The sequence below is a fragment of the Fulmarus glacialis genome, unplaced genomic scaffold (genome assembly GCF_000690835.1).
Source record: "Fulmarus glacialis isolate BGI_N327 unplaced genomic scaffold, ASM69083v1 scaffold49367, whole genome shotgun sequence".
Taxonomy (NCBI): Eukaryota; Metazoa; Chordata; class Aves; order Procellariiformes; family Procellariidae; genus Fulmarus; species Fulmarus glacialis.
In genome coordinates, this window is record NW_009224777.1 from 1 (window position 1) to 19,453 (window position 19,453).

The 19,453-nt window shown below is 39.5% G+C and overlaps 1 protein-coding gene across 1 annotated transcript; it reads left to right on the forward strand.

Moving 5' to 3' along the window:
* Window positions 1-660: 660 nt before the first annotated feature.
* Window positions 661-13,746, forward strand: LOC104070720 (putative RNA-binding protein Luc7-like 2). The gene is made up of 7 exons (XM_009582233.1): window positions 661-770; window positions 1,434-1,577; window positions 2,461-2,637; window positions 4,929-5,005; window positions 5,888-5,917; window positions 6,839-7,033; window positions 12,855-13,746. The coding sequence occupies exons 1-7, from the start codon at window positions 663-665 to the stop codon at window positions 13,009-13,011; spliced, it is 888 nt and encodes a 295-aa protein (XP_009580528.1). The 5' UTR covers window positions 661-662; the 3' UTR covers window positions 13,012-13,746.
* Window positions 13,747-19,453: the final 5,707 nt, after the last annotated feature.

Genomic DNA, 19,453 nt, shown 5'->3' on the forward strand with positions numbered 1-19,453 from the left:
GCCTGTAGTTCCCCGGATCCTCCTTCCATAAACCTGGATGCTGTCTTAGTGTTGTCAAATAGCAAGCAAATATTAAGGCTATGTATGCTTTGAAGAGAGTCTTAAATTCTGTGCTTATTGAAGAAAGTGATTTTGTTTTGGGGATAACAAATCATATGCTATGTTTCAGTACACCGTAGTTTGAGTAATGCAGTTTTGAACTCCCAGCTAGGAAGTTAGTCTTCACTAGGACAAAAAGGGTTGGGGTTTTTTTGTTGTTGATTGGAGGGATGGTGTTAATATGCTTAATAGCTTAAAACCCTAGTGAAAAACGTTACGGTATTGCATGTATTAGCTGGGTGAGGTAAACCTGAATATCCTTTGAAGAATTTTAATGCATGTTAGAAATGCTGACTTCTTCTTAGAGAAGACTTAAGTCAGATTCACTTCCGAATTTCTGCAAATACTTATAACTATGACAACGTGTAGACTATGATTTTTAAAATGTTGTGTATTAATATATGTGATTAGTCACCATAAACTGCTAGATTATTGTTCTACAAAGGTTTCACTAATAAAAGCATATAAAAGTGAAGTCTTAATAAACCTGGAAAGTGTTAAGGCTAATGAAACATTCATGTTCTTGACAGCATTGATCCATGTTCTTACTGATGTTTTAGGCAATGGACCACCTGCAATCGTTTATTGCAGACTGTGACAGGAGAACAGAAGTGGCTAAGAAAAGACTAGCAGAAACCCAAGAAGAGATCAGTGCCGAAGTTGCAGCTAAAGTAAGCATGTAAAACTAGTTACTGAAGTCTCTTTGAAGGTCTGTTTTTCTAAGGAGCCAGCTTAAGGCTTTGGCAAGCTATCCAATCTGAGAGTTCACACCGAGGAGGGGAAAAAAAAAGACGTTTTCCCTATCCTTCTCAAAACTGCCTTTAAAGCACGGAGAGGAGAACACAGGGAATAGACCTCTCTGGTATTTTTGAGCTCAGGAAACTTGACTCTCTGTGATACCGTGCCATACAAATGTTAGTAATTCCTACACTTTTTGATCAAAACTTCATCCATAAAGTAAACAAAATTTGATGTGCTTTCCTCTAACTGAAAAAAACTTCTGTCATTTTTCTGCACATATATGCACATGCTTGGAGGAATGGTTGTACAAATACTAATTTTGCAAGACCATGTGGTATAGACAACAGTGTAAATTACTTGAAGTTTCTGAACAAAATCCTGCTCTGGAGTTGGTACACAGACTTGGTAACAGCCTTTCTCTGTGTGTTTTTACATGAAGCAACTTCTGTTTCATTTTTACCTGGAGAAGTTATCTCTGCATGTTTCTTTTAATTCCATCCTACCAATTTTGCATATAATAACTCAGTAGTAGTTCAGATTGTTTTCCATAATTGAAAGCATTTCCTGTGTTAAGCCTTTCCTTGTCTTTCAAGGCTGAAAGAGTTCATGAATTGAACGAAGAAATTGGGAAACTGCTGGCCAAAGTAGAACAGCTTGGAGCTGATGGGAATGTGGAAGAATCTCAAAAAGTAATGGATGAAGTGGAGAAGGCTCGGGTAAAGAAGAGAGAAGCAGAAGTAAGTTGATTGTGTAAGGCTTAAGGGATGGAGAGGGCAGGGTCCAATATTAAATTGGTTGGCATCTGTGTAATGCAAGATGTCTTATCTGCTGTTGCTTCCTTAACTAATTGCTTCATATAAAACTAAAGAATTTGCTTTGCGGCATCCTGTACAATTAAAGTTTCTACCTTTTAAATACACTCCTATACTATTAAAATTATACTCACTTCCGCAGATGATGCATTTATCTTAGTTTAGCTGTATTGGCCAGCTAAACGGTCCTTGTTGTAATGTTCGGGTGGCAGAACTCACCAAGAGCTTTTCCATATCATATTTCACCCAGATACTTAAATTTATAGAAGCAAACACTTGCAGTTGTTTTAATGGTACCAGAGGGGTTGCTGGCAGTCTTGCTTATCTGTCATCTGAGTATAGATAAATTTTGCTCAGATAACTTGTTTAATTGGTGTCTAAAATGCAGGTAGATTTCTCAGGAAACTACTACTGTTTTAAACTGGGTTCAGAATTAAAACTGGTGTAATATTTTCATAATATGTTAACATAGTAATTGTAGGGTTAACGTGTATTCATTGTTGCATACGAAAAAGTTATTCATCCTTCTAAGTAGTATAATCTTAAGTAAAGGTAATAATCACCCCACTTTGTTTAATTTGCAAACCCAGTTGCTGATGTCCTGCTTTTAAGTATGTCGAATCTTCAAAATAAGGAATCTGCCTTGTATCTTAATGAGACAGTTGATTTATGAATAGTGTGTATTAACTAAGGGTGTGCTGCTGTACATTGAATTCCATTATCAATTTGTAGTAGATCTTTGGTAAAGTATTATCTTTGTGTTTCTGTGCATTGAGAAGTAACAGTTAGCAAATTGGTTTTTCTCTAGGAAGTATACAGGAATTCTATGCCTGCCTCCAGCTTTCAGCAGCAGAAGCTACGCGTTTGTGAAGTGTGCTCAGCTTATCTTGGTCTTCATGACAATGACCGACGACTTGCTGACCACTTTGGAGGAAAACTACATTTAGGATTTATTGAAATAAGAGAGAAGCTTGAGGAACTCAGGGTAAATCTTTCTTCTGTTTTTGTGTGTGTATACGTGTGTGCTCCTACTTAATTATTTGCCAGGCAATCTAATGGAATATTTCTTTCTGGGCATGTGAATTTTTTTCATATTACTTTAAAATTTGGGATTTCATTAGTCTACAAAACACTAAACATTCTAATTTAATATCAATTATCTGGATAATTTGATAAGATGACCTTTTTTGCACTGAGATATATTAAAGCACGTGTTCAAATAGTGCATCTTGGGAACCAAGAGTGCGATTTCACTTGTGAAATGGAGAACTGTAATTTGAATGACAGTGATGTTGAAACATATTTAGCAGTCATAGGAGATAGCCAGATGAACTTTACTTTTAGCCAGTTAATTGACTAAAAGTAATAATGAGACTCTTGAAAATACAAGAACATGTAGTGGGCCTAAGTGAGCGATATTTTATTTATATAATTAGGATAAAATGTTAATAGGGCTGGTGCTGAAATCCTCAGTTTTGGTACCAGTATGTAAGGAGGATGATAACACATGGCAAAGTTTTCAAAAAAGATCTACAGAAATGCTTGGAGCTTAAACAGCCTGCTGTATGGTGAAAGACTAAAACTCAATTTGTTTATTTTATCCGGACACAGTGTAGGAGGTGACTTTCATTCTATAGGTACCAACAACTAAAGAAGATCTCTTTTTTTAAGTAATTTTTGAAGTCTTTTAAGCTTAACTGACAATAGATGAAATAAATAAGTTCCAACAACTCAAGGCTGTACTATCCAAAGTCAGAATACAAAAAGATGTATATCTTGAAGACAGGCTAGCTATTAAAATAATTGTTACAGGGAGGTTGCATGTTCTCTATAGCTTGAAGATTTGAAATCCAGTTGGAATATTATCCTAAACAACACTATCTTGACCACAAATCATGTGTTGGAAGAAAGACTTACTGGAATTATATTCTAGACTTTGGGTATTCGAGAGGGGATGGATTTGGACACTGATGCCGTTTATGATCTTAATATGCAAATTATGGAGTTCAAGGCTCAATTAAGCATTTAACTGTGGAAATCACTAAAGACTATAGCTGAATGAGTTGATCCCTAAAAGCAGAAAATGCTACTGAGTTTGAGTAAATTGGCTTGGTTTATGTTTCATAATATTCCAGCTGTTTTGCATGGATACTGTGACTTACCCTTTGGAAAGCCCAACTCTTTCTGTTGACTATATTGGCAATTTAGGCTCCTAAATACAGCTGCTGTAACTTAAACCTTAGATGCCTAGAATAGATCCTGCGTGCTTCCTCTCATCCCTCCCTGAAATTATGCAAAGAGTCACTTGAACAAGAAACCTTGTTTGTAGTTAAATTAGTGATATTGTATAAGGAAGTATAGATATAATTTGATGTAAAGGGTTGAAATAACTGATTATTTACACCATTCGGAAAAAAAAATGCATGGAAAGTAATTTCACATTCCCAAAGCATCAATAAAATAATCTTTTGAAGTACTTCACTAACAAAAAAAGAAAACAATAACTGTCCCCTCCTTCCTCAGAGCTCTCCTCAGAGATCTAATCAAGATGCTGCTGGGGCAATTCCACATCTCAGAAGAAGGTCTTTACAAAGAGTTGAATTTCTTGCATCATGTCCAGAAGGTGGCGAGACTTGGGTTTGGCCAGATCTCCAGTTGTGAGTTCCACATCTGAGGGCCCTCTACTGAGCGTGCCTTGTCCCCAGTAGTAGTGAGTTCAACCTGGGGGCTATCAGCTGAAGCATCCTCTCTAATTATATGTCTCATGTTCACAATATAGAAACAAGTAGCCTCAAAACTAGGTATCAGCCCAACCAAGTCCTTTAAGACTAAGGATTTCTTTATGTCACAGTGTAGCTGAAGGAGTTAATAAAACAACTAACTCTCCCAGTTCTGATTCCTTTCTGCCTTTCCCCAGTGGCCAAAATATGATAGGATTGGCATGGAAACTCTCACATTAAAGGCATGACTTACTGCTCTGAATTCCCCTATGTGGAAAACTTAATATAACACTACATATTTCAGGTCTTCGTGTAACACCCATCTATTTGCTGCAGCTCTTCTGCAATAACTTCTGTTTCTTGGAGGAAAAAAAAAAAATTTAAAAAAAATATATGTACACACACACTGAGGAAGAGAGAGGGAATAATATACATAAGGGAAAAGGAATATACATGAGGGAAAGAACTGAATATTAACTGTCTAGATTATTTTTATAGCTCCTTCATCTGAGAAACTTTGAAATGTAACTTAATGAATATGTTCCTTTGCTTTTAGAGGATTGTGGCTGATAAACAGGAGAAACGAAATCAGGAACGTCTGAAACGTAGAGAGGAGAGGGAAAAACTAAGGAGGTAGGGATCTATTTTAATTGCATATACGTAGTGACCTATTTCAGTTTAATGGGAAAACTATGATGTAGTTCGTACACATTTTTTAAATCTGCAGAATCACAATAGTCTGTATTCCTTAGAAACTTACAAGGATTGAGAGTGAATTTCATGTCTGACTCTTAAAACCTGAATTGTTTTCATAGAAAGCCTTTTTAAAAACTACAGATAGAAGTGTCTCTACATATTTGAACAAATGGCCTTTAGATGAGATAATTTCAGGTGTGTACCTTGTTTTGAGACCTGATAGATGTGAGCTTACACACGTGCATTTCTAACATCTGTTAGATGTTAGATATTTTCTTTATAGATATTAGAAATTTTCCTTATTGGAAGTAGTTGAATGTATGACTGAGGAAAGTAATTCCCTGTTCTGCTATGAAATAGTTGCTTCCAGGCCCTGTGGGGCTAGAGTGGAATGGAATCTGAACTGCAGTTCTCTTGATATGTCAGCTTCAGAGGTTAACAATGTAAACTTTGAAATCTGTTGCAGTCTGATAATATGTGCCTGACAAGAAATAAGGGAGTACTGACTTGAACTGTAAGCTTTTCCTGTGGGAGGGGTGGGAATAAAAAAGCAGATTAGATACTCTTTTGGGTTCGTAGTATGGTGGGCCCAAAAATAAATAAAAAAAACCAAACACAAAACAGTTGTCAGAGGAATGTATTTCCTGGTAAATATGTTACAAAGATGTTAACATCAAATAAAAGGCCTTTAAATAATTGCTAGTAAAATAAGAAATGCAATACAGATGAACTAGTTTGGTTTATTATTACTAAATTGTACTTTATTTGATAATAAGATTCTGTAAGAAAAATTGATTTACTATTTTCCATTTATTTCAGATCCAGATCCCACAGCAAGCATACCAAAAGGTATATAAATCTGCAGACAAGGAATACCATCAAGGAAGCCAGCCTTTCACAAGCTGGAACATCAGAATTTTGTCTAGCACTATTAGTTTAAGATGTCCATCTTTACAGACAAAGCATTCTCTTACGTAGTCATCTCTCTGTGTATTTGTACAGTATTTATCTCCATACTACTGAGTTTATATGCGTACGTCTATTTTGTGGCTACTACAATGCAACTTTTTGTCCCAAATAACGCTTAGAACATAGAGAATTGCTCTTTCTTCAAAACAGAAGCTTGTGGTTAATACCTTTTGGTGACAACGCATGTTTTTAAAATCCTAAGTACCGGGTTAACTCTCAATAGATGACCCATCAATAGTATGAGTTTTCTTCCTAACCTATATAGTTGAAGGTCACCAGTGAGGTATTATTGCAAAGTGATTTAAAAAAAAAAAGAAAGAATAATGAGTTTCTATGGTGTTTAGAACCTTCCAGACTAGTTTTATTGTAGTAGCTATGGCATAGGATATAGTCCTGTTTTCTCAGAACATCATATACATAGGTTCTGGAAGATGATCCCTATCACTGCATCACGAAGTTCTACAACTTTGCCTGATAAAGACAAGATTTTAAAATTTTAAAAAGTAAATTTTTTTCCGTATTTTTAATTCCTTTCAGAAGCCTGAATTGGCTATGCTGTAACCATACATACAGTCATGAGTTAACTGTAAAATTGTTTGCATTAGTCACAAAGGAGTTTGTAGGATTTCTAATGTTGCTTTCCTCTCTCTGTTTGCCTGTGATAGGACAATGCAATAGCTCTGAACACTGCAGACCATTTTTTATACAGATTTCCTTATGCATAAAGTGCATAATATTCAAAGTACAGTGATAAGTAGCTAGGTGAATGCAGTGTCTGGTTTAAGTCCTTTCTGTTCCTAGATCTAGGTCCCGAGATCGCCGCAGACATCGGTCTCGCTCAGCCTCCCGGGAACGAAAGAGAAGAACTCGCTCCAAATCCCGTGAGAAACGCCATCGTCACAGGTCTCGCTCTAACAGCCGCAGCCGGAGTCGCAGCCATCATAGAAGCAGGCATAGTTCCAGGGAGAGAAGCCGAGAACGCAGCTCCAAAAAGAGGTGAATGTTGGTCTGGAAATAAATGGCTTTTCCTAGATGCATGATGAGAATTTTCACACTAAATTAAGTTTACATTTAGTACTTGGTAATTTAAACACGTTTTGAGACTCAGATTTCAGTTGCACCTTCAGCATATTTATGATTGGACATACAGTAGTGATTTTTCTTTTTTTAAGTAAAAATAATAGGGTTATGTATTATTTCTGTTTTGGAGAAGTGATATAAGTATCGGTGTCAAGTTGATAATACTGCCAGCTTTCTGCAGCGTAGAAAGCGAAACACTTGATCTCCATCAGCCCAGGGATATCAATAGTCATCTTACTGTCATCCATTTGGTTTTTCCCTTGAGCTCTTGTTCCCAGCACTGGAGCCCATCTGTTGTGTACTGTGCCAGATAAAAACAAGTTTAGATATGCCTGAAAATAAACTTGTTGCATTGCCTCTGAAGATGTTGCTTTGCAAGGAAAGTGGCTCAGCCCCTCATTGAAGGATTACTGCAGAGAGCAGTCTGGGGCTGTTGCTTTTGAATGACTCAATTGCTGTCTGCTCCTGAGGATTTGCTGGCTTATTTTAGAAGAGTGTTAGAATTGCACAACGAGGCATCTGGTAGGGAGGTCTGCTCATAACCAGGATTCCTTTCTTGTATAGGTCAGCCACTGTGGCGTAGATTTGAGTGCAGTACAGTGGACGGGGTGCCCAATCTTAAAATCCTGACAGACTGTCCACTTCCAAGAAGAGAAAAGATCTGATTTTGAAGTGGCTGCACATGCAGGGTTTATAACTCAAACTATTTTAGGATTTAAATTGCCAAGGATGGAGAAATATGTATTGAATGTGTTCAAGTATCTCATGGGCTCTTTGCCCTAAAAATGAGCTTTTTTTCTTCCTGGAATAGGTATGTGACTGTAGTCCCGTTGTGCTCTGTAAGAGAGCATAGAAGACAGGGTTGGTCCAAGTCTTTCGCTTCCTTCTTTTTGTTGCAGATGGATAAAACTTAAATGTCCAGCACTCTAGTTGATACAATCAGTAGTGTCTGGTATTTAAAATTCTTCAGCATGTTCTTTAATGTCCTAAAGTCAACATTTCAGACTCATCAATTTCCATCTTGATTGTAGCCTGTCGTCACAGTTGGCAGAAGGTATTCACAGTGGCAGATTAGCAAATATTCAAACCTGTAGTATTTCAGTCTTAAAATAGACATTTTCCTTTGAATCAACACATTTGTTAACTTGAATGAACCAATGTATAGAGCATATGCTCAAATTGCCTTTAGTTCTTCAACTTTGAAGTCCAGCCTTGCAAGACTCAATTTCAGTCCTTCGAAGAAAACTATACTGATTGATTGTTCTGGGATTCTTATCATAGTTGTTCAAACTCTCCAATATGATATGCACAATACAAATGATGCACTGTCCTCTGTATGTTGGCAGAGAAATGTGTAAGAACAAGGAAATGGTGTGGACCACTGGTGCTATCTATATAACAGTAAACCTGTCAGTCTCAGCTGCCAAAAGTGAACTGAAAAAGCACAAGGTGATTTGAGGATGAAGTCAGTGTCCTTTTGCAAGATGCTATCAAAGGATAAGCCCTTCAAGCTTTGTTTTGTGAGAAAGAGTTAAAAAAATATAACGTACTTCAGGGCACAAGATTTCAACCTTACGATACTCGGTACTGGAAATATTTCTCCTGATGTCAGTTCCTGCCTTGAAGGAATGAGAGACACCTGTGTTGGAAGAATCCTTGGTACAAATAAGAGTTTTGCATTACTCTTAATCTGAGGGGAAAAAACTTCTGTGCCATCATTAGCAGCTCATACCTCTTATTTCTCTGAGGTCAAGCAAAATTTTTGCTCTTAAAGTATGTATATTGTGTTTTCAAGAGACTAAAGAATCCTTAGAGCTATGGTCTTGCTGCACTGGGACCAGGATAGCTATTGAACTTGCAGCCAGGCTGGATACCTCCTTTTTAGAGATGCCTTTCTAGCCATTTAGAGCTATTTTTCACATGAATGTGGGAGAAGTCTTTCTGTTGAATACTATGCCACTGTTGATGTCAGAATCCAAAATAAAGCTGAACTTGCAGGCTCAAATATATTATACTTTCTTGGCTCCTAAGAACTCTTTTTCTAGTCCTCATCGCCAAATCCTATTTTTAATTTTTTTTTTTGAGGAATTTCTTAAAATCCTGATATGAAATACTTTTATTCAAGCCTGTCTTCCTTAAGCTCAAAACATTTCAGCTGTCCAAGGCATTCTGGCCAAGAATACTCTCGAAAATAAAAGACACATTCCAGCAAGTTAAGTTCTTCAGCAAGGAGTCGTAGCCTCTTGGTTTTGAATAACCAAGCAAGTTCAGATCCGGGGAACACGGTGCTTTTGCCAAATTCTTGCAGAAGAGCACTGTGACACCAGAAGCAACAGAAGTTGCAGCAGTGGCAGCCCATGGTGCCACTAATTCTAGGGCCTTAAGAGAAGTGTGGAGTTGTGGTTGCTCTGTGGGAAGAGTTGCATCATTTTATGTTAACCTAAAGCCTTTTGTGTGATTTTTGGGCTTGGTTAAAGTACCATAAAATACAGTTATTGTAGGCTGCTGTAAAAGCTATGTATGTGTCTGTTTTTTTTCAGTTTTGGTTGCATTCATTATGGCTTCAACATGTAAGCATACTAGACTATTAGACTCCTTACTGGAGAAAGTCTTGATGTGCTTCTTCTGGAAGTCATTTTCCCATTTTGTTCTGCATAACAACATTATCACAGGCAAACATGTGCCTGTGATATTATTATTTGCAGCAAACCATGCAGTTCCGTTTGGTTTTCCTGTCCACCCTTCTTCAGAAGTATTTTCCGAAGAGCCTTTCACACAGAATGAAAAGCTGCCACCTCTCAGATACTTATTCATTCTGAAAGCAAAGGAATGTTTATTATGCGGTATATCTGAGAAAATTCTACAAGTACCTAAATTTGTCTGTCAAACGTATTTTCTTTAATCTGTATCATCATTCACGCTATGAACAGCTGGATAGATTTAAATCTCTTAATGGCTGGGATCTCATTTCAAATGTATCAATATAAGGAGTGGACCTCCACACTCTGTGGGCGCAACTGAATGTATACAAAGTATCTGGCAATAGTAGCAAATGTGTCTAACATAGTGGGAACACATCTGGTAATAACAGCAATGTGCCTAATAGGAACTCTAGGTCTACTCTAGGTCTCTAGGTCGGTTACTGGCTTATCAAGAGCAGGTCTAAATAAAACTTTTCCTTGCTGTTAGCTGTAAGTTCCAAATAACTAAAATGAATCATCTTTCATCTCATTAGAAACAAAATACGTAATTTGTGTTTCCTGATTTGCAATGAGAAAGTGAATATTTGCAGTTAGATGTTGAGATGCCTACTCAATGATAAGATCAATCGTAACAGCAGACCTAAGTTGAGGTAAATTGAGAGATGGTTGTGTCAGTATGCTTGAGCCCACTTGCAAGAATTCATGTGACAAGGGCTAATGTACTCCCATACAGACATTGTATGGACAAATAGAGTACCTGAAGTCATAAGATGGGGCTTCATTTCACCTGGCTTTAGATGACTAGGTCAGATGTAAATCTCGTGGGTCTCATTACAGACTCATCTGATACACGTTTGTGTCTATTTTAAGATGAGACAAATCATGCCTTAAAGTGTCTATTTCTTCTGCTGACTGTTAAGGAAATCTGGCTGATGAGCTTAGATGTCTACACTGCAAACATTTAAAGCTGGGTGAGAGAGATTCCACTCTTAACATTTAGATGATTTTTTTTTTTTCATTCTTTCTTTTTTTAAAATATCCTTCAGATCCTGGTTGACAACAGACTATTCTAGCCCTATGCTAATTCTCTGCTGTGGTAGAGAAGTACAGACTTCATTTTCTTTTTCTCTTCTCTATTTTTTTTTTCTTTGTTTTTCTTATGAGGAAAAAGGCAGGGTGGGGAGCACAGGCCCATTTAGTCAAACATCTTACCCCTTGGAAGGTTTGAAACTGTAGCTATATCTTTCCCTGCTTTCCTAGATCTGACTGGCTGCTCTAGGATTTTCCCAGACTGCCAAGGCTGCCCTAGGATTTTTGTCCAGTTACTTGTGGTTTTTTTGTCCTCAGACCCAATGCAGGCATCCACAGATACTGTCTTGGAACCAGTGTCACGTGTTATAACACGATTCATACTTGGTGAACGTGACAGTGTGGATGCTGTCTGCATATCTGGTGAAGGGGGCAGTTTTCTGCTGAAGAATCCACTTGATCAGTTAGGAAGTAATGCTTTGCAAGCATTCTAGATAATGTAAGTCTAGTAGAGGTTCTGATTCTAAAGGCTATACCTTGCTCTTGAGAAAGGCAGGAATGGTATTTTAGTTCTAAGTCTTCTGGTAGTAATACTGCTTGCTAAAGCAATTGTATAAACTTTCACATCACTATGCTGTGATTCATTAAAGCCAGTCTTCCTTCTTGTCAGCTGATTAGAGACTCACCTGTAGAGAGATGGGACAGCGGGATGAATGCATCTTGCATTCCCCCAAAAATGTGTTGAATGAAAAGCCAAAGCTGTGGATGGCATCATGTCCTATCTGTCTGCCTATTCTAGGATTAATTACTGGAGTTAGCCTGAGTAAATCAGTTTGGAATCATTGTTACTTCTGCAGGGGACTTGCAGCGCAAAATACTTGTGAAACAGCTGTACTAACTCCAGTATTAACTTCTTATTTGGCATGTAGTTTGTGGAATAGCAGTAATGCCTGTGGATCTCGGTGTTTGCAAATACTAAGTCTTCCAAAACACTACATTGTAAGCTGAGGAACTAAAATGAAAGGTCACTTCTTTGTAAACTTATAAAAGGAAATTAGTGCAGAAGGGTTTTGCAGACTTTAGTTTTGAAGCTTTGAGGTGATGACAGTAACTTTCTGTAAGTGGAAGGAGTACAGTCTAACTGTCCAGTACACCAGATTTTTTGACTAAGAGATTAGTGCCTAGCTTTATAGCATGCTGTTAAGATTTTTCTGTGAAAGTATGTATTAAATTCTTTTATGATTATAATATATCTTAAAATTAATACGTGATATTTTTCAACAACAGGCTTAGGTGCACTCTGTGAGGGAATATAGAGGAGGATGTCTAATCTAGTTTTTTTCCAATACAGGCAGCTCATTTAATTTAAAACTATGTGGATTGTTTAACAAAACAGGTCTTTCCTGGCTCCATTGTAAGGGTTTTGGAGATGCCTATTATCAGAATAAAATATCTTAAAATAACACTACCCCAACATTGCAAAAGCACACAAGGGTTAATTCTTCTAACAAAATCTAATTGTAGCACAGATTCCAGATTTGTTTTGTATTTGTCATGTAATAGCCTCTTTCCAGAATCACACAAGTTAATATCCCCCTGCTTTTAATCAAATTCCCATTTTAAAACACATTTTTTAAGTTTGTAGTTTATACATTTGAGATAGGCTAGACATTCTTCTCAAGCTAGAGACTACAGATGAGAAATTTCAATTAAACTTCTGTTAATGCAAGCTTGAGGGCAGAGGTTGAAAATTAGAGTGAAGCATGTTGACCTTAATCTAGGCTCTGTAATAAATGTAGATTAAATTCTGCCTCTATCAATATTTGTCTTTTGAAATTGGAAGTAGGAAAGAGAGAGAAATAGAATGATTTCTATGTCTTCTCATACACTTCTATTTATAAATCTAAAGTTGGTTGGAAAAAGAAGAAAAATATAAAATCAAAATGCTGTTTGATATCTACAGATTCGTGACTAACTTAAATTCTCAAATTTACTGCACTCTTCAGATCCTCAAAAGAAAGATCTTCCAGAGACAAAGAACGTTCAAGAGATCGTGATAGAACATCACGTGATAAAGATAGAAGCTCAAGAGAGAGGTCACCGCGAGATTTCAAAGACAAGAAACGTTCTTATGAAAGTGCTAATGGCCGATCGAGAGCGTGAAGCAGGGGAGATATAACTGGCTGTATATTCACCTGATCTCTAGCTTCCTATGGAGTTGCATACTATGGTTTAGTTTACAGTTGTTCAAAGGGACACCAGTGAGCAGTTCCAGACACTGATCCAACTAGGGTAGATGTACAGTATATAAAAGTGGTTATAACCAAGTCAGAATTAAACCCCATCAATTAATGATGCCTAAAGCTGGGTCCTGGACTTCCACCAAGTTGTAAAACTTTTCTGAAAGATTTCTCTTTATTCAGGACAACAGTTTTATGTACCAAGATGCAGATCTCAATGTTTTTAATCTCCTTTCCAATACAAGTTAGTGAACAAATTATATTGTACTACTTGCCTTGGGTGCTTTTGAACCTTTATAAGTTCTCCAATTCTGCTCCAGTCAAAACAGCGGCATTGAAAGGTTGTATTTGGGGGGATTTTTTTGTTTGCTTTTTTTGTAAGAGGGTGGGTGGATGGATATTAACTTTTACTCTAAGGTTATGTTCCCAGTGATTTTTTTTGTTTGGGAACCTAGGAGTTGATTACAGTGGGAGCGTTTAGACAGGAATGTGTGCTGGAGAAAGCGGAAATGTCTTTTTACAGTGCCTATTTAGACTTGGAAATTGAACAGCTGTTGCATTACATCTTTTTTTATTTCTACTTAAATTTTGAAATCAAAGCCAGTCCCATATCTGTACCATTTGATTGGTATGTGTTCAATATATTTGTTTTTTTCCATAAGGACTCTTTCTGCTTTTTCTTGTGGGGTGTAAATGGCACATCCTTAATTGTATTAAAAACAAACAAAAAACCAGCAACAACAAACAAAAGTTAAGAACAAAAAATAAAAAAATAAAAAAGGAAACCACATTGTCGAATAACTTAACAAGGATATACTGGTCTCGTAAGGTGGTTACTTAGCAGTTCAATCACTTAAAAACTAACATTTGGTTATTAAGAGTTTTTAACATGCAGATGTGCTCTAGGAGAAGCAGCCTTTCTGATTACAATCCTGACTGTCCTAAGATCTTCAAAGGTAAAAACATGTGGAATCATAATGATCATGGCACAAACACTAACTCTTTAATGACTTCAGTTTCAAAAACCGGTATTTCATTTAGGTGCAAGCTGCCTTAACATAAAGGGGTTGGTGTCGATTCTGTCAGATTGGAAGTGCTTTGGGGCGTATAAATTATTAAGATATGCCCTACCCTCACACAGAATAATTTAGAGATTGGTAAATTCTCCTTGAGATAGCACCATTGAGTTACTTAAGTGATGCTTAAGAGCAGCGTTTGTAATGGTTATTGGCACTTTCACCAGGTTCTGCAGACTCTCCTCTGTATCTCCCTAGTCCAAATGCCTCTGTAGGCCCTCTAATTATGGGTGTATAATATCACTATAAATTCACTGTTTGCATTTTTCCTCGGTGTCTTTTCTGTAGCCTCTTCAGTATGGTCAGAACACGTGTGATAAGTCTAACACAGTAGATAATTCAGCAATATTTTAGCTGGCAGTGAAAAGCTAGAACAGGACCTTTACATCTCAGCAAAGACTTGTATTCAACGTAGCACATATTCTCCACTTCGAATTCATGCTGTTTTAAGCTCCTAAAGAAATACTGTAATAATGATGGCTAACTACTTAATACTTTTTTTATTTACCCATTTGAAATCTGAACGTGAGTTTCCTTCCTGGGAATGCTTTATGATTTCCTGCGTGGCCCAGCTGCGTGATAAATGTAAGTTACCAGTGTTTGTCCCTCTGGTGTGAGCACGCTGTATAAGTGCTTGCTAACATCTATTGTCACACCTTTGTTAATGGAATTCTAGTGATGTGACAGAAGGTGAACAGTCATTTATAGATGCATCTTGCAATAGCAGAATTGCCGATGAGTGGGTTGCTAAGTCCTTTGGAATGTCTTTCTGGAATAAAAATACTCCAGAAATATTAAGGACCTGTCTCCCCCTGCAGCCAGCAACTAGAAATTTTGTTTTGTTAAAGGGGCATGGGGTGGGAATTTGCATACTGTAACAAAACACTGCTTAGACTCCTTACTAGCAAATTCTGGGTAATATGCCATTGATTTTACAAATGGCTTTTAAATTTAATTATGAAAGAGTGATTGGATTTGGGCCTTTCCTTATTTATAGGTTTTCGTGGGGTGGTGAGCTTCATAGTATCCAAGTACCACACCAATGTTAAACAGAGAGAAGGTAAGTCTTACCTCTGGTATCCTGATAAAATAATCTGAATTGCATGTGGAAATATATGCCTCATGTCTGAAATGAGGACTGGAGTGCAGTTAGGAAGAGAACTGATTTGAGGCGATTGATGAAACACACTACTTCTGATGCAAGAGATCTGGAACATATGTCAGAGAGGGAGACTGCTTTATTAGTTGTGCCTGAGTAAGTAAGGATCTTCCACCCTTCCATCAGAACCAAGCTACCTTAATTTCCAGGAGGGTGAAACTGAGGTATTCATCACCTGTGTATTTCCTGCTGGACAGCTGAAGAGTGGTATTGACTGACATTAGTTTGCATGGTCAAAATGATTATGAAAAGGATCTGGGGGAGATAAATCTCTGTCCATCTCTGCTGCATCATATAAGGGAAAGAACAAATAGTTTGGGCTTCATTACTTGTGGTCTTTAATTTCCCAGTCTTCAGTAAATGGTTCAGCAATTGTTAAATCAGACTTCTGGTCTAGAACCAGATCATAAATACAATGGCAAGATCATTCAGAAGGTCAAGCCACTCAGCCCGCTAACCCACATCAAGTACATCCTACAGACATGGATGTACGAGCTTCACATCACCTAAGTATCATCTGTCCGCACTGCACTTACAGCTTCCCACACCGAGACTGTTTGCCCAGCTTTTCTCCCTTCGGCTGTTTGTTCAGCCATTGATTCTTACGAGATTGAGAGAGCCGGAGGCTGGGTGCTAGACGGACAGGAGATCCGTGGGGGATGCTGCTGTGCAGTAATCTCTGATCTGTACTGCCACTCCTTCTTTGCTAAGAGATCTCGCAGGTCTGCAGGTCCTTGAGAGGGCCCGAGTGCTTGAGGCCATTCCTATTCAAGAAAATCTTCCCTCTCCTGCAAGGAGGCTTACTGCAGCCTGGGAAGGGAATGGAGCTCCTGAGGGGACCTAAGGATGCTGTAGCTGAGCATCTCTCTGAAATTTTGCTGACACAGTTGTAGCTCCGTGGCAGTTTTTATCAGACTGTAGGTTTACAAATTGAGCAAAGAGAGTAGATTATTTCATTTATTTAAAGTGTTTGAAATGCAGTGAGCCTGCAAGCATTATTCCTGTATCTCGGCAAGCTCTCACTCTGGATTAGTCAGGGGAGCGTAAAACAGAAGAACATTAAGATGGTAAGCAACTAGAGGATGGCACATTACCAGAAATGAGGGCCTCTCCTGAACATATGTGAGTTGCTTTTCCCATTGGAACAGGAGGAACCGTACAGTGAAACAGTGACATTTCCAAATGAAGAGGTGTTTGGCCTAGTGCAGCCGTATCGCATTACCCAGCATCAGACTTGCCGATGAAGCTGGCGGAGGAGGCTGTTCCTATCTGTCCTCATGCCTTCCGTCAGGTAGCGAATCTGGCATTTATCCTCCTCTTGCTACAGCGCAAACCCTAGCCCTGGAGCCCTTCTGCCTGTCCAATCTATCTTGCACCAGTTTGTGCCTTTGAGGCACTTTCCATCCTGCCCCAGGGGCAGCAGGAGAAAATCGGTGACCCAACCCCCTAAACCAATGCAAATGGATGATTGTGCAAACCTTCAATAGCCTTGGGACAGGGATTATCTATTTAGCTGAAGGGAAAATGATATCAGCTTGTCTTGAGACACCTGGGGCCAGTGCAAGACAGCTAAAGGCATGGGTGGGTACATCTGAACGAATGGTTTTAGCTATAGGAACACAGTATTGCAACAAGAAGCTCCTGTGGTGCTGAAGATGACTCAGTGAGACGTATGTGCCGTCTCCTGTTACGGATTCAAGCAGATTGGAGTTGCAGTCAGCATTAAACAAAGTATAAAGGCAGAATGAGCTATGTGCCAGAGGTGATGGCAGTGTGCAGTGTGTTGTGTAAGGGTCTGCAGCACCTGTTAACCCCCCTGGTTTACTATTTTCCATCCCACATTTCACATCCCACCTTGCTCAGTATAGTTGTCCTTTGTTCAGCAAACAGTAGAGGATATTTCTCCTGATGCAGTGGCTTATAAAAAATGTTAATGCGATCTTCATTCAGTCCTGTATGGTTCTTGCTCTTTGTTTTTGCTTTGATTGCTTTTTTTCTACTTGCTTCTTAATAAATTCTTGCACCGTTACTGCTCATGCAATTCTTTAATTCTTCTTTTCAGTAAGACCTGGAGATCTGGCTTTCACTGCAGCCTGCAAAACTGGGAAGCGGTGGACTGCTGGCCAGGGGCTTCCAGCAGCTGGAAATACAGGGGAAGAGAGGAAGAAATGTTTATTTCTAGCTTAGGCTCTCCTCTTTATCCCTGCTTTCCCTTCTGCAGGCACATAATGGACAGTCAGCAGGCAATTAGAAAATTCTCTCATGACTTGTCTCTCCTGGCTCTGGCTTTTCCCCTCCTGTCGCTGGGGAAACCGCAGTCCCAAACTGCTTCCCCAGGCCCTTGGTAGTGCTGCGCAGAGCACCGCAGGCAAGCAGCGTCCTAGGAAGGGCACCGGCGGGGATTAGCTAGCAACAAAGCAGGGCTGGCCACGGGCAAGGTCAAAAAGGGCCTGATGGATAGCAGGAACTGCCGTGGCTGTACAGCCCTTCCCCAGGCTGAAATGATCTGGCAAATGCTGACTGTAGTAAAATATCGACGGTGATGCTCAGTTAGGAGCGCAAAGGTTAGAAATTGTTCCTGGTGCTGGCTCAGAGGGGCTGCAAACTTTCGCAGCACCAGCTGTCAGGCACCACCCGCATCAAAGGCCTGCTCGAGCCCCTGCGTATCCATCACTAGAAGGTGATGACTGGGTTGGGGAGTTTGCATCGGACTACTATAACTTACTAAAGTGCTGCCATCTTTCTAAGCTCAAACTAGTTGGCAGCAGAGCAACGGGAGTGAAGAACTGCTGATTCCAACAGGCGAGGGCAACTGCTACCTTGATGGAGGGTGGGACCGTAATCCAGGTGTCAGCTCCAGTGTTTCACAGCCATCGTCTTCCTCGTCCTAAAATTCTGCTTGTAACCCTGTGCAAAGCTCTGCTGGTGGCCCGTGGTAATGGGAAGTTTCGGCGTGATGTTGGGATCAGCCTGCTCTGCCTGATGGCAGTGGTCAGCGGCTGCCGGGTGTCCTTGGTGGACAGCCTGGGGAGGCTGGATGGAGATCAGCAGCACTGGCATCACCAGCAGTGTGTCCCTGATCCATCTGCTCCCATGTGGTTGTGCAGGGGGGAGGCGAAGCACCGTGTTGCTGCCTGCGAGAGAGACGCCACAGCAGTGCTGCCTCCTGGGGAAATGCTTCCAGGGACATCAGAAGCAGAAGCCTGGGCTCTCCAAGGCAAGCATACAAAATATTCTTGCAGTACGATGAGGTTGCCATTTCTACTGTCCACTGGGTAAACAAATGATTCAGTCTAGGATGCTGCTGGCTCACACCTGCAGCAAAAAAAAATCATTCCTGTGTGTCTTAAGTTTGTTTGATGCTGACCGTGTGCAATTTGACCAGTGTAACCATGCACTGGACTGGCTCAAACCCACCCCGCTGCATAAGCCAGAAGCGCTCTGGTATGGCACATAAGGTTAACTGAGTCTCAGTGATACTTGAGTTACAAATATTCGTTAACTCAGTGTTAGCTTTAGCAAAGGTAAAGAAAAAAAGGCATCTTCTCTAACATTGCCTTTCCCTAAAGCAGGATTATGTAGTGAAAGAAAAAAGAGAGATTTTACAATGTTGAAAACTGAGAAGGTTAGAATAGTTCGGGGGGCTTTTTTGGTTTGGTTTGCAGCTTTTTTGGTTTGAGTCACACCTGGGCTTTTATGAGAGGCCTGAGCCTGAGCCTGAGCCTGAGGCACTCAAGCGCCTGATGGGCGGGCATTTGAATTCGGTGGCTGTTCTGTTCTTCTAGGGACCACTGGCTCCTAATGCTGATTCAGACATTACAATTCACTTGTCTTATCTCAGTATGATCTTCTGTACGCAGCAATCCTTTCTCAATCACGCATTGTGCCATTACGAGCCTTGTAGTACCTTCTGTTTCACCAGGAAGGTGATTTGAAAGTCTAACAGGGCTCCGCTGCTCCTCTCCGGCTCTAACAGAAGTGACCGCCCTGGCACCTAGCACGGGGTAGAAACGTTGCTGCTCCCAGCGTGTTCCCATCTGGGCTGTACCCTCACCACCTTCTACCCATCACTAGGTGTTTTAAACAGCAATGAGAAGCAGCCCCTACTCTTTCAGTGTAAAGTAACACCT

Excerpts from the sequence above, each read along its gene's own strand:
- LOC104070720 (XM_009582233.1), top strand. The coding sequence starts at position 663 with ATGGACCACCTGCAATCGTTTATTGCAGACTGTGACAGGAGAACAGAA. Across the intron at positions 2,638-4,928 it reads AGAAGCTTGAGGAACTCAGG|AGGATTGTGGCTGATAAACA; the intron begins GTAAATCTTTCT and ends CTTTGCTTTTAG. Across the intron at positions 5,918-6,838 it reads CACAGCAAGCATACCAAAAG|ATCTAGGTCCCGAGATCGCC; the intron begins GTATATAAATCT and ends TTCTGTTCCTAG.